The sequence below is a fragment of the Mycetomoellerius zeteki genome, unplaced genomic scaffold (assembly GCF_001594055.1).
Source record: "Mycetomoellerius zeteki isolate Tzet28-1 unplaced genomic scaffold, Tzet1.0 scaffold242, whole genome shotgun sequence".
Lineage (NCBI taxonomy): Eukaryota > Metazoa > Arthropoda > Insecta > Hymenoptera > Formicidae > Mycetomoellerius > Mycetomoellerius zeteki.
The window spans coordinates 2,201-16,524 of record NW_017257219.1 but is presented as its reverse complement, the minus strand read 5'-3'; the positions used below and the strand labels follow the sequence as shown (position 1 = coordinate 16,524).

At 32.9% G+C, this 14,324-nt stretch overlaps 1 protein-coding gene across 7 annotated transcripts; it reads right to left on the bottom strand.

The window, feature by feature from the left end:
- Positions 1-86: 86 nt before the first annotated feature.
- On the bottom strand, positions 87-14,066 carry Hs6st (heparan sulfate 6-O-sulfotransferase). 7 transcript variants are annotated; one of them, XM_018449304.1, is made up of 9 exons: positions 13,158-13,992; positions 10,690-11,093; positions 9,080-9,259; positions 7,374-7,694; positions 4,594-4,779; positions 2,383-2,521; positions 1,988-2,262; positions 1,647-1,731; positions 87-102 (listed from the first exon to the last, which is right to left on the bottom strand). In XM_018449304.1, exons 1-4 carry the CDS (start codon positions 13,684-13,686, stop codon positions 7,377-7,379), a joined length of 1,431 nt encoding a protein of 476 aa, XP_018304806.1. In that variant the 5' UTR covers positions 13,687-13,992; the 3' UTR covers positions 87-102; positions 1,647-1,731; positions 1,988-2,262; positions 2,383-2,521; positions 4,594-4,779; positions 7,374-7,376. The 7 variants fall into 7 exon arrangements, with proteins under 7 accessions (XP_018304806.1, XP_018304808.1, XP_018304807.1 ...); XM_018449306.1 differs by lacking the exon at positions 87-102 and adding an exon at positions 14,009-14,066 and having other exon boundaries at positions 1,568-1,731; positions 13,158-13,791; XM_018449305.1 differs by lacking the exon at positions 87-102 and having other exon boundaries at positions 1,568-1,731; positions 13,158-13,791; positions 13,977-14,033.
- Positions 14,067-14,324: the final 258 nt, after the last annotated feature.

Below are 14,324 nucleotides of genomic sequence, written 5' to 3'. Positions count from 1 at the left end.
ACTCTAAACTACTACAACTTTTATATTTATTTTATGACTGGATGATATGAAATATTTATAATGGTAACCCATCGCAGTCGCCTTATTGCACTTTCATTGCATCTGAAATTTCAATACTAATTCTGTTAAAGTAGCATGATTAATTTTCATTTACAAATGATCATCATCCAATGCCTATACTCTATCGTTTAATTAAACTATGTAGGCCTGTGATAAAATAATTTAAATAATTTTATGAAATATATAAGGGAGACTTTCGATAATATAATTACGGTGTAATTATCTGAATGTTGAACTCTGCTTACAGTAAAATAATGTTATAAATAATGAACAGTAGTTTTCAACGTTGTATAAATTAACTGAATGTAGGACCGTTAATGATCATTCACGAGTGCAAAGCAACGATCAAAAATGGATACTCTTTTCTTCCATTTTCAGATGTTTCTATCGGAAACATACATCGGTTAATATATGGCTTACCATATTTGTTTCATCACTTGAACAATACAAAACACTTCCATAAATGTAAATTTCAATTACACTGCAAATAATTTCTTTAAAAAATATATACTTTCACAGATATATTTACAAAAGTATAATTTGATACCTATATATCTGTTAATTATAAAAAATGTGCTTATACAAAGAATTGTATACATAAAATATATCAAACGTTGAAAAATTGTTATTGCCCATGTTTTCTAAATAATAATAGTATATCGATGATAACTTGAGATCTCGCGCATTTTTTTTATCTTTTAAGTAAAACTTGACCTTTTTAATAACATAGCTAGAATATTTGTGCATTAATTAGCAGTATTTGTTATATATATTTGTATTTGGATACACGCATTATAAATAAAATTTAACACAAAAAAATCGTTAATATCATAATTATTCAATGTTTTTATATATTAAAAAGTGTGATTCTCTTCATTTGTGTATTTTTTAAGAATGAGAAATCTGTTTGTTATTTATACTTAATATTATTTTATTTATAAAATTAAAATCAAACTCATATATTCTAAAATAGGATTTCAAATAGGTCAAGTGATCGAGCAAAAAAAAGATGAAATAAATATTTTATTCGTAAAAAAAATTTCAAATATATAACGAACGGAACATTTCAATCTTGTCTTAGTTCCTCAGCCGTACGTGATCGCATAATTTAAGATGAACTTAAAAGAAAACATTATAAATAAAATAGATAAAAATAAAAACAACAAAAACGTTGAACGATTGAACAAGCAAGAAATCAATGATCAGACAACATGAATAAAAATATGTATTAAGAAATTAAGAGATATGGAAATAATAAAAACGCTTTCCCTATTACAGATCGAATCGCAGGCTAATGATGTTCAGTAATAAGATGTGATATCGGTAACACCTCTTCGTTGAAAGGCGAGAAAGAGTTGAGTCTACACACAGCTGTGAACTGTGTGTGGACACATAAAGTAAAAATAAAAGTCAAGGAGTATAATGTATAATGTATAGCTTTTCCATTTTGTTTAACAAACAAAATGAATATGCTATAAATTATGAATAATATATAGGAAAAGGGTAATATCAAGTCATTTATTAAAAAAGAAAGAATTTATATAGTATATAGATGTGAGAAATACTAAATATTGTGAGAAACTTACACAAGTTAGATGTCTGTATCACGAAGTTCTTCTTTACAGTGAGTGTACAGCAGAGACCAAAAGTAACATATCTTAAAAATTTGATCTAAAAAAAAAATCATTGATTAAAAGTTGATTTTATTCATAGGGAAGACAATCATCATTAAATTTTAAAGAAATTGTTCAAAAAATGTAACTTATAAAATATCAATTTTTAAGTATTTTGATTATGAATAACCATTATCAATGTCGGAAATTGTTTTTGATTACGAATAACCATGGATGACGGATATTGTTTTTAGTAAAGAATAATAATTATTATCGATGAATAGAATATTATATTAGTTATGAATAATCATTACCGATGATGGTGTTCACAGTCTATAGAATTGATAATTGTATTTGTATACTCATATGAATATTATTAAGCATTAGGATTCACTTTGATAATGATATTCTTCTTTTATTTGTGTTTGAACATCTCTCGGTCGATTTTCACTTAAATTATTGATTAAATTTTAGTTCTGTAATTATAGATTGTCATGATGGATTTTGACTGATGTTATTCTTATGTTTCTTTATTCTAGTTTGTAATTGTTGTTTTATCTGTTCCACGTAGGCAGTAATGTCTCTGCAACTAATTTTATAAATTACATTGTTGTTCGAAAGGAGTTCAGTTTTTATTCTTATATACCTTGACTAAATGATTGAATTTATTTATCTAAATCCAACACTAAATTTCGATCTGTTTACACACCTGCAGCTGTTTTTAATATATTTCGTATGTAGGGAAGTATCATATTTTTTTAATGCATCCTCGCCTCAATTAGTTGTCCCGTTATTAAACACAGTCGACAATCCATCACTAAATATCTTCTTGATTTTCAAATTAATTTCTATAAAAATTAGATCAAGAATTGTCACTAAGTATTTTTATAGTACTCAAGATTCTTTTACTGAAAGTTAGGATAAAACAATAATAATGCTCTATCCACAAGATTGTATATCGTTTTTATTTTATGATATAGTGGATCCTTATTGCATCCTTATTGGTTAATCATTTTCTTGTAACAGCATACCTCTTTTCTTTATTACATCATGGCTAGAACTTATTCACGATCACGAATTGGATGTATTGCAAAAGTTTTTCATGATAATTGACATTTAGAGGTATTAAGGGTCTCTTATCATGATTCTGTTCTAAAAAATGGTAAATTATGGATATATATATATATATATATAGGGAAAAAAATAGAGTCTTCGACATTCAGTCTTATACGTAGAGTTGCGGTAATCGAATTTTTTATCAGAATGGATTCTAAGCGGCGTGCTCTGTAAGATAAGTTAACTACAAATCTATTAATTAAATGAAAACATCGATGGCGAATTCAAAATAGCCGATTCGGTTTTTTTGGTTTTCTCTATCATTGGACACACTGAAATTTCTTTTTTGTACAATATGGCTGCGTTCGGAAAAATCACTTGAGTGCCCCCATGTATCATTTTATCCTTGCTGTTCACCCAATGTTAAACAAGAATAAGGTGATACATAGAAGCACCTGGATGATGTTTCCGAAAGCAGCCTATGTGGATCAAGCATTTTATTGTTTTGCATTAACGACCTTTAATACCAATTATCATGAAAAACTTTGCAATATATCCAATTCAGCGTGGTATTCGAAAATTTGACTTACAAAGGGAGATACATAATATCAAAAAAATTTACTTTCCCCGCATTTCTGGGATATAAAACTATTTTTACTATTTTATGTGATCCCAAACAACTTTTTGTGGTTAACTAAGGATCCGTAGAAGGCCCAAAAATTGGACTTTTTTAACATCCTCCTTTGTCAATTTTAAAGGTATGTGATTTACAATCGTTTGTAGTGATTCTCATTTCGTTTGTAATTAAATATTCCGGAGCTAAAACTGTTTCGTTTTCGTATTATGGATATATTAATACATTTCCAAATTTCATTTGCTTTGCAAGGACTGTACGACCAGTACATCCTTAATTCAAACTGTATAACTACAAATCAAAGACATAGAGAATGGACTGTGCGATCCGTGTGTCAAAATGATCGACAAAAGTAAGAGAAAGGGACCGTGGAAGACGGCCAAATTTATCTCTTTTCATTCAACGGTGTAAATTGAAAAAAATTTTTAGATTTAATGAATGTTCATTTATATCCCCATAACTTTATAAAAAGTCAATCAGATCGAAATATCAATTATCAATCTTGAAAGTAAAGACTTCAAGGTTTAAAATGCTTTATTAAAAATCTCGTTACGATTAATTCTTGATGAAGTTACACTCACTTAAATATTACCTATTTTTGAAGGCCAGACTAACAATTTGTAATCCTTTATTTTTTTGCATAGTGTATATATATGTATATATAATATATGTATAGATAGATATATACAGGGTGTCCCGCAATTTTTTGCCAAGCGCTTTTGTGTAGATAGAGCGAACTAAACTGAGTTGATAAGCCTTCTACCATTTTGTAATTTTCGCAATAGTTAACAAGATATTAATTAATAGAGCCCAGATTAAAGTTCTGAGATCGCGTCAACTGTAGCTAGCTCTCTCTATTATACCTCATCCCTCACCGCTATGGTGCCATCGCTTCGTCACTCACCACATTCAGTTGAATTTCAGTGATTTTTCAGTATGTCAGCTGAAAAATTCACTTTCAGTGAAGTGTCAGTAAATTTTCAGTAATGTCGCTGAAATGTTCCAAAACGTGGAATAATTTCAGCGAAATTTTTTCACGAGGGTTTAAATATACTTTTCAATTTATTGTATATGACAGATTTTAGAAACATTCCTGAAAATTTTCCGCAACAATCGGTGCTGTATGAGAAGAGTACTTGGCAAAAAATTTCGAGACACCCTGTATTTATTTATATTCATTATTTTTCATACCGACATAAATTCCTCCTTTTTTAATACAGATAATATTACCTTTCCATTGTTCCTAATTTGTATCTTTTCCATTTTGTTTGTTAGACATGCTAACCAATGACGTTGTACTCCTTGACTTTTATGTATTTTTACTTTGCTGTGTGTGGATTCAACTCTTTCTCGCCTTTTAACGAAGAGGTGTTACATCACATCTTATTACTGAATATTATTATCTTGCAATGTAATCTGTAACGGAGAAAGCGTTTTAATATTTTAATTTTTTAATTCCTTAATACACATATTTGTAATCATTTAACGTTTTGTTATTTTTAATTTAATCTTTCTTTTATTCCTAATTATATTTGAAATTTATCAATAAAATATATAATATTGCGCCGCGAAGGCTTTTAACACTCAATGGCTGCATCTAGAAGCACGACCGCTCATTGAGCGCTCAGTGAGTTCTTGTAACTGTTTGGTCCATATTTTTAGCTCTAATGGAATATGCCAATCAGATACAAGAGCTCACTGAGTGTTCTGCTCTTCTGGATGCACCTAATATGGTGCATTGGGTGCATTGGGTGCATTCAATACGATCGCTCACTGAGCGCTCAGTGAATTCTTAATCTGATTGGTGTATATTTTTAGTTCTAACAAAACATGCCAATAACATGCAAGCGCTCACTGAGCGCTCAATGAGCGGTTGTAGTACTGAATGCACCCATTGGGTGCAAAATGTTCAAAAATATATCTTTTATTTCCGCATGCAAGTTTGCTGCAAGCGTATAAAGTGAACGGGAGTGCCATGAGTTGTAACAATATGATTTCTTTCATCATTTTTTAGCTCAGTTACTTGGCCCATTTGTTTTAAACCCTATTTTATTTATATTATGTTTAAGAATAAATTTTACTTATTATCTTCAGTGATTTAGATTATACAAAAGATATATTCAACAAATTTCTATCAAAATGGTAGAAACTTTGTGTATTGAAAATATATATTTTTGGAAATTCACAGATACAAGATTTCATAGGTAATAATATAAAGTAAAATTTATAAATAAAAAAATAACAAAAATTATATAATGATGTTTTCATTTCGTCTTTAAAAGAACATTTTTTATTTTTTTTAACTGTAAAAAATTATCACTTGTATATAATATAGTGAATTATATGCAATATATATAAGTTTAATTGTATTAACATTATACTATAATAGCGTGTCATAACACCGTTTGTATAAAAATTCACAGATGAAATAAAAAAACCAAATATTTGTATAGAGCTTATAAAAAAATATACAAATTAATAAATATTAATATATGTATACATGAAAAAACTTTATTTTGCGCATAAGGCCTTAATTCGATAAGTTATAAATGTAAAAAATTTCGCGATTATCTGTACAATTATAAGCAAAGACATGTTACTTATGGAAGAACTTTTATAAAATTTACGAGTACTTCATGATAGACAATTTTTGCGACTATATGAGCGATTTCCTTTATTTTAGAATTTCTTTTATTCCAAGCAAACTTGCCTGTGCTTCTCTTATGTTGCTCTCTTAATATTCGTACTTTCCATGTGACTAAAATGGTCAATTAGAATTAGAAAACGAATGAGAGACAAAATATACAACAATATTCTCACTTCGCGCACCTGCTATTAGAATAAAAGTATGAGTATTGAGAAAGGAAATCATTGAATAGAGAAAATGCTCGATCCCGATAATCTTGGAATCAACCGTAAAGAAAATCAATCGTATTATTTAATAAATTCATCACTAAGATTCTCGAACCTTTCTTTGGTCTTATCCAAGTACATTTCTGTGCTTTTAGTAAATTTTATGCAGATAAGTATGCAGTGATTTATGTATAAAGTACAGGGTGTACCAGTAGAATCCGGACAATTTTCAAATTAAAATTCCCGCCATATAATAATTCGTCAGCCGGCAACAAGACGACATTCAAGTAAGCCTGATCCATAAGGAACAAAAACATAACTTCGTCATGGTCGAGCTGGTTGAGAAGTGTCCAGAATATAACCGGAGAGTCGAAATTACTGAATTTTCGCGCTGGACGCATCGTGCCCGAAATAATAAAGTTCTTCGGTTACTCGAAGTCGACAGTTTACGATATTGTCCGTCGCTACGCGGCTTCCGAAAGGTCCGAAGAAGGCCTTATACGCAAAAATGCATTTCCGATGACCCTGGGATCTCGATTCGGAAATTAGCGGCTATTTTGGAGACAAGAGTATCTATGACCTCTCGGATCGTTCATGAGAACCTCAGATACACATCTTATATTATAAAGGTGAGACAGATGCTCTCTGAGGACAAATCGAGATTCCAGGGTCATCGGAAATGCATTTTTGCTCCTTTTCGATGAGATTGATAGTCCTTTCGGTCTTCTTCCTAACCTGAATCTTCCGCATCGGCGTATAAGAGCCTTCTTCGGACCCTTCGGAAGTTGCGTAGCGACGGGCAATATCATAAACCGTCGGCTTCGGGTAACTGAAGAACTTTATTATTTCGGGCACTGTGCGTCCAGCGCGAAGACTTTCAGCAATCGCGGCTCTCCGATTATATTTTGGACACTTCTTAATCAGCTCGACCATGACGAAGTTATGTTTTTGTTCCCAATGGATCAGGCTTACTTGAATGTCGTCTAGTTGCCAGCTGACGAATTATTATATGACGGGAATTTTAATTAGAAAATTGTCCGGATTCTACCGGTACACCCTGTATTCTGTTTCAAGGGCACTTCCCTCAGATTCTTAGATCCATAATAATGATTGATATCGAATGCAAAACATCGAGAATTGCTTAATAACATACTCACACATCATTCGTTATCCGTAGTGTCTTCAATGACAGAATCCCAATTAAATTCTGTGGCACTTTGCCTAGATGGCAATTCACCAAGGTGTTGGAATCGTTGTACGAAATGTGGATCACGATCTCTAAGCCGTTTAAATCTTTGAAAAGCAAGATTCTTTGCGAATTCGTAGAGTTCTAGGTCCAGGCTGTTGAGTTTACGTACGGCGTCTAATTGTTCTGTGCTGAGGGTTGCCATAGTGGCTGCACTAAGTGTAGCATTGTGCTGCTCAAATGCAATCGCAAATCGCATTTTAAATGTTTCTTCGAAGGTGTATTGCCCCACCTGACATATGAATAAAATTTATTGTTAATACATATGAAGTAAAATATAAAAGATATAATTATCAATTTTGATAGATAAATATTCACATAAGGTCAACCCCTTCATAAATGACCTTGACATATGTTGTTAAGGACATATTCCTTTAATCCCATACATTACTTACAATATTGTAAGCTGCTATATCTACATCACGTTCACGGATTGACTGTTTAACTTTACGTAAATATTTACTGTTTCCCTCTCAATAACATTTTGGAGCCATAGGTTTATTCCAAACGAGTCTTATAACTCGAAAAATACTTAATGAAAAAATATTTCATTATAGTGTTTTGAAAAGCTCTTGAGGTAAGCTACAAGAAAATATAATGAAAAATAGGTTCCATTTAAAAAAACCGACGTGACCTTGACGACGCCATTCAAGGTTAAATCAATGGTATCTTCTTATGTTCCCCTCCGAATCATACAACTTTTGTTTGAAATATTTTTCTGTATCTACCATAGTTTTCGATAAATCTTAATGCATTATTTAAAATGGGACATCCTGTATATTAGACTGAAAAGAAAAAAAAAAAAATTTTTTTAAATCAGTTTTTCAGTTTCCATTTCACGCCAAAAGAACACCTCTAAATTTTTATCAAAAAATATTAAGATTTAGAGGTCGCCAGTGAACGATTTTTAAATCAAAGTTTCGATTTTCTTTAATACATGTTTGATTTGATGCAAAAATGGCTTAATTCGATTTTTAAACGTGGTACTGTATGTTTTTTTGATCGCTCAATACGATGCAATAATTTATTTAGCTCTACGATATACGCTTTAAAAAATACAGCCCGATTAATGTTAAAAATGATCAAATTTCGAGTTTAAGGTCGATTTTAGCAAGGTTCCAAGCGTTCAAATGGGTCGTTACTCCCTTCAAATTGTAGGTCTGTTCACCCAGAACAAGATCCAGTTGGAATTTTCCCGGGACCTCTTACAGGGTTTTTAAAAGTGCTCGGTGCGAGGGTGGGATTTCATTTGTGCGTTTTTGTCGTACGAGAAATTTTTTAAGCCTGTTGATTGCCTATAGGATAGAGAGAGCCGAGGGGGGGATCTTTCTGTCCTGTACACATTTATCGTATGACAAAAAACGCACAAATAAAATCTCACTCTAAAAGGGGTCACTATCTTCTTTCCACGACGCCACATGAAGCGCTCTCTCTCGTCTCCAGGACATCAAATAGTACCAACTGTTGAATGTTGATACACCACACAATAAAAAATTTTGTATGATAAATACCATGTGCATTGTAATAAAAAGTTATAGTAGACAAATTTATTTATCAACGAAACGGTAATAATGACGATAACAATAAAAATAAATTGCGTATATTTTAACATATTACCTTCTGATATTCAGTCAGCATGAAGAAAGGCATAAATTGTAAGTTGTGTTTAGCGCTAGCCAATATTAGACGGTCTTTATCAGTTTTGCTAAGAGTAGAGTTATAACAGCCGACTATCGATAGATCTGCCAGCATTCTCGTTTGACGATTTCTTGCCAAATTGTAAGGGCATTCCATAAACTGGACAAATATAAAAAATAATCTCATTATTAAACCAAATTTCCTAAACTATATCAATAGTTCTATTCCTCATTTTTTATTAATTATTAAATATTAAAAGCATCAAATTTTTTAATTTGCTTTCTTTGCTTATATTAACAAGTCACAAGTACAATGTGTTTACTATAGAAGAGGGCACGACACAAAGTTATCTAACAGAAAACAGCCGCGTACAAAATGAAAAAGAGTGCTGTAAGAAATTTAGAGGAAGTAAGCACAGAGAAATTCAGAGTCAGTGCTGTGTGGCTCGGTGACAGAACGGAAGTCTACCAATATGAAGGAGATCAAGCCTCGGTTCGAATTTTAGAGTCCTGATATTTTTCTCATGTTTTCGCTTATTTCTTATAGCTTCAGAAGTGGGGTTCAATCTGCTATTCCTCGGGGAGAAAGAGCTAGATTTAAAAAATAAAATGTTCTGGAGTCAGTTGCCCTAGGAATCGGAGCCGGTAGCAAGGATGCTCGAAAGTGTGATTCGGTAAGAACACAGAGACTAGTAGAGATCCTCTAGCTAGAGATCAGCTAAAGCTTCGGCATGATGTTGAAAATGCGCGACAATATCAACACAATTTCGATATATCACGTAACACTACTTGTTCATTACTTTGTTGTAACAAAGGAAAGGATCCTGAATTCTAGACTTCAGGCGCACTTAGAGAATAGAGGAATGGTGGACTCTCCGATTGTCAGTATGGTTTCAGGGCAAACAGGTCAACCGTGGATGCTATATGGCGAGGGAGTGGGTGGATGAGGAGATCCGCGCGGATCGCGTGGTCGTCGCTGTCTCGTTAGATATTTCGAATACTTTTAATTCGCTTCCATGAGGAATAATTCGTGAAGCGCTGCGAGGCAAGGAGGTTCCCGGCTATTATGAGCTGTTGAAATTGAACAAAACAATCAGAATTGGAGCATTTGAATGATAATTTGATGCAAAAACGACCATCAATTGCATCAAATCTCCGAAAGTTAATTCTTCCCCATGATAACACTCGGCCCGATGTTGTTATAGCTGTGAAACAAACACTGATGAAGTTCAAATGGGAGGTTCTCCCGCACTCAGTGTATTCTCCGGACTTGGCACTAAGTGATTACCATCTGTTACGATCGATGCAACACGCTCTGGAAAATATACACTTCCATAATTACGGTAAAGTCGAAAATGAGGTTGTTGAATGGATTGGCTGAAAGACAGACTATTTTGTCGTCGCGGAATTCAACTTCTTCCAGAAAAGTGAGAAAAAGTCCGAGAAAAATAGCTTCCGAGGTCAAACATTTTGATTGAGGTATTCACACATTTTATTATTGAAATAAATGCTCAAATACAAAAAAAAACAGACTTTCAATGCAACTAATAATAAAAGCTATATAAGGTAAAACGAATCAGAACATATTACCTCTTCCAGGGTAACACCTTTCCAATTAGGACCATCATAACACTGAGGTATATTTGCTTGAGTACCTCCGCACCAATGACGAGCACCTCTCCATGTAGCACCTCTTTGTACGTGCCTAAACTCGGAGAGGTATCTTGCAACGGGATCCCTTATGATAGTTACGTAAAAGTAACGGCGCTTAATTCCATCTCCTTCAATTTTATTGAGTTCCGTATCAACACAATTTGTTAATTCGGTCCAATCCGCATGTAATCCACACTTCCAGCCGGTAGAGTATCGTGAGAATAACCAATTTTCGTTATGATTTGGACGGAAACAGAAGCAACGCTTGCGTCGTCGTTGACATGAGCACGGTCTTTGTAATTCTAAATCTCGCACTAGATGTTTGCCAAATAGTGTACCACCTTTGAACAAAACAAGAATAATGTTAGATATCTTGGATGCAACAGATACTTATTTTTTTATATTATTAAATAAGTTCTTTAGACTTCTTCTAATTTAATTTAGGGGGGGGGGGATTAGTAGCGTTTCAGATTGATTGTGTTAAAAGTCTGAAAGTTATTGGCGCTCAATTTTATCTGAAATAAAATTCATTTAAAATGAATATAATATATACTGACGTTCTTCTTCGTATTTGATGTATAATATTATTAAAATAAATTAAAATAAAATTAAACAATACTAACGGTCTTTTTCACCAACTTTAGTAGGAATTACCGAGCAATAGACATTACTAAGTATTATTATGTCTTACTAGCAATTAATTAACATTATTATCATTCACCTATAATCAACATTATTATCAATCACCTAAAAAATTGCATCGAAAAACTTGATAAACATTTCTGGGATTCTTCTTGTGAGTTATAGCGTTTTTCACTGGTAGAACTGATGCGCACTCAATGCATATTAAAGCTGTTTTATACTAACTTAATTTGAATGTAAAAGTGAGATATCTCAATTAATAAAAAATACCCAATGTATATTTTATCAAATACCACAATAAAATATATTGAGGATTTCGCGGTTTAATTCGTTTCTATATTTTTATTGAACGTACATTTTTATATCGATTGTACAACGGCTTTAAAGTGCACTGAGTGCGCATCAGCTCTGCCAGTGAAAAACGCTATTAGTTTCTTATTCGTGCAACTTTTACCGTATAATTGTAAGTTAATTTTACAGACCATTAACTTTAACTTAATTTAAAAAGTAAAATTAACTATGCTTGTTTTTTGCAAGCTTATGCTATACGCAGTGTGTTAGACTACTACGTTTCTTTTGTCTCAAATGTGTGATACCTTGTTATAATCTAGCTACTGGCTGACTTGTAACAGCAGTTTTACTGTCTTGCCATTTGCTATGTATATATGTGTATGCATTACAATAAAGAATGAATGAATGAATGAACTTATTCCACCTTGAATACTTATAACAGACACTAAGTTTTAAAATTATTTATAATTTTTCCTGATTTACGTTTTAATTATTTTTTATTTTTTCTAATTTAATCATTCTTTTGTTATTCACATGATTTTAATTTCATAACTAATTCTTTTTAATTTGTAATATTCTTTTTTAGTTTATTTAATTGTTTAATCTTATAAAACCAACTATTTATGTAACCGACTTATTTTTTAATTTTTTATTTCCACAATTTTTGGACATTTTGTCACAAACTTGGATTTGAATTTTGTATAATTCTCACCTCTAACTGACGAATTAGTTATTAGAATTTTTCATTATTGATTCTTGGGACTTGCTTGGTTTTATTATTCGATTTGGTGGCAACATTTTTACTATAATTTTATTATAGTTTGAATGACTACAAATATGGTACATATGCATGTACATATATAGTAATGACTACAAATATGGTATATATACATACATATACATATGTACATATAATTCACATTGAATTATTTAAGCATGAAAGATCCAGCTTCGACCGTTATAGGCATTTAATTTCTAGTTCTTATTGGTTGTGTTCTTATATATACAGTCTAAAAATAAGATTCTGATTATTTATAATTTTATTACATTAGGTCTGTTTGCATTGCTATACTCAGCATCTTTTCTTTCTCTTTTTTCAACACCCAAATGTATCCTATCTCATTTTAAGTTCAAAAATTGTTGGAGATTTCAAGCAGTGCGAACAGACTTGTTATCTGACTTTTAACATAGCTTTTTATTGTCTCTGTATTTACACTATTTCGACACACATTTTTATTTTACTTGATCTATTCATTTATAATCTGTTCATTTTAACATTATAATCTCTTCAATCTAACTTTATAGTGTCAATGGCTTTATTTTTATTATTTATTTAATTATTGTTTATTATGCTGCTAAAGATTAAATACAAAGTGTTTTTGTTTTTCTAAATTATTTAAGAATAAATTATTGATTGTATTACTTAAATTTATTATCTTGTGATATGGTTATTTGGAACTTTCTCTATGTACCTGTTTTTTGTATGTGAAGGAAGACCATAACATCGTGAGCATTGATATCAAACTGAAAGGTGTCATTGGCAAAGATGTCATCGTAGCCTAGACTACCCTGGATGCTCTGTAGTTTGAAAGCGGGATGCACCGAGAGCAGACCGTTTCTGTCAAGCTCGATGGAAACTGAAGAGAGTGCGGCGGAACCAGCGACAGGTGATCCAGGGGCGATGGATAGGCTCTCTGATAGCCCAATAGACTCCCTGATCTCGCGGTTGGTCAAAGCGCACACGTGATCCGGACAGAAGTAGCCCAGGTAAATGATCCCAGTCAGCGCGAGGAATAGGCATATCCCGACGATGCTACGTAGACGATTCTTGCGTGGGTGCCGCGATTCCATTCTCGTCGCGGATCTTCCGTTGTATATATTCTCCTTCCCCTCCCCCTCGTCTTCCTTCTCACCCTCCTGCTTCTCCGAGCACGCGACAAGCACTTCCAGCTCGCTAGTAGTAGCGTCTATCTTCGCATCGACACCCGTTCGTCTGCCCATTATTGTCGTCACCCATGTTTCACGTTGCTAGACACTAGCAACTTCACCAGCTCTCAACGAACTGTTGAGTACCACCATTTATCACCGCACACTGACACGATCCGGCTGTAAATATACTCGAATGTATCAGCCATGACAAAAAAAAAATAAAAGTTCGCTTAAAACATTCGACTAAGATCGACAAGTTTATCTGCCAAGAAATGGGAAAGACTAGGAGCCACACTATATTTCAATAGCATGTATAAGGGGATAATTAGAAAATATATTCTACTTTGATAACGATTGCGTACCAAACTTATTTAACAAAACTTGTCACACTTACAGTGACTTACAGCGCACAAGCAGTCACAGACTACATTTATAGAACCAGAGAGAAACTGAGACGGCTGAGACTAATGGCGCGGTTCCATGATGCGGAACGTATACGCAATGCGGAATTGGCGGAACGATGTCCGTCCAATCGCAAGCATTCCGTCAATTGCGCTCCGTCGATACGTCTTTTCTAAACCAATCACGAGCGTTCCGCCAATTCCTCATTGCGCTAATTCCGCATCATGGGATCGCACTATAAGGGCGCGTTCACATCTTGACGGAAAAGCAGAAAGCGGAAAAGCAGTGGCCAATCACAACTCGCGCTG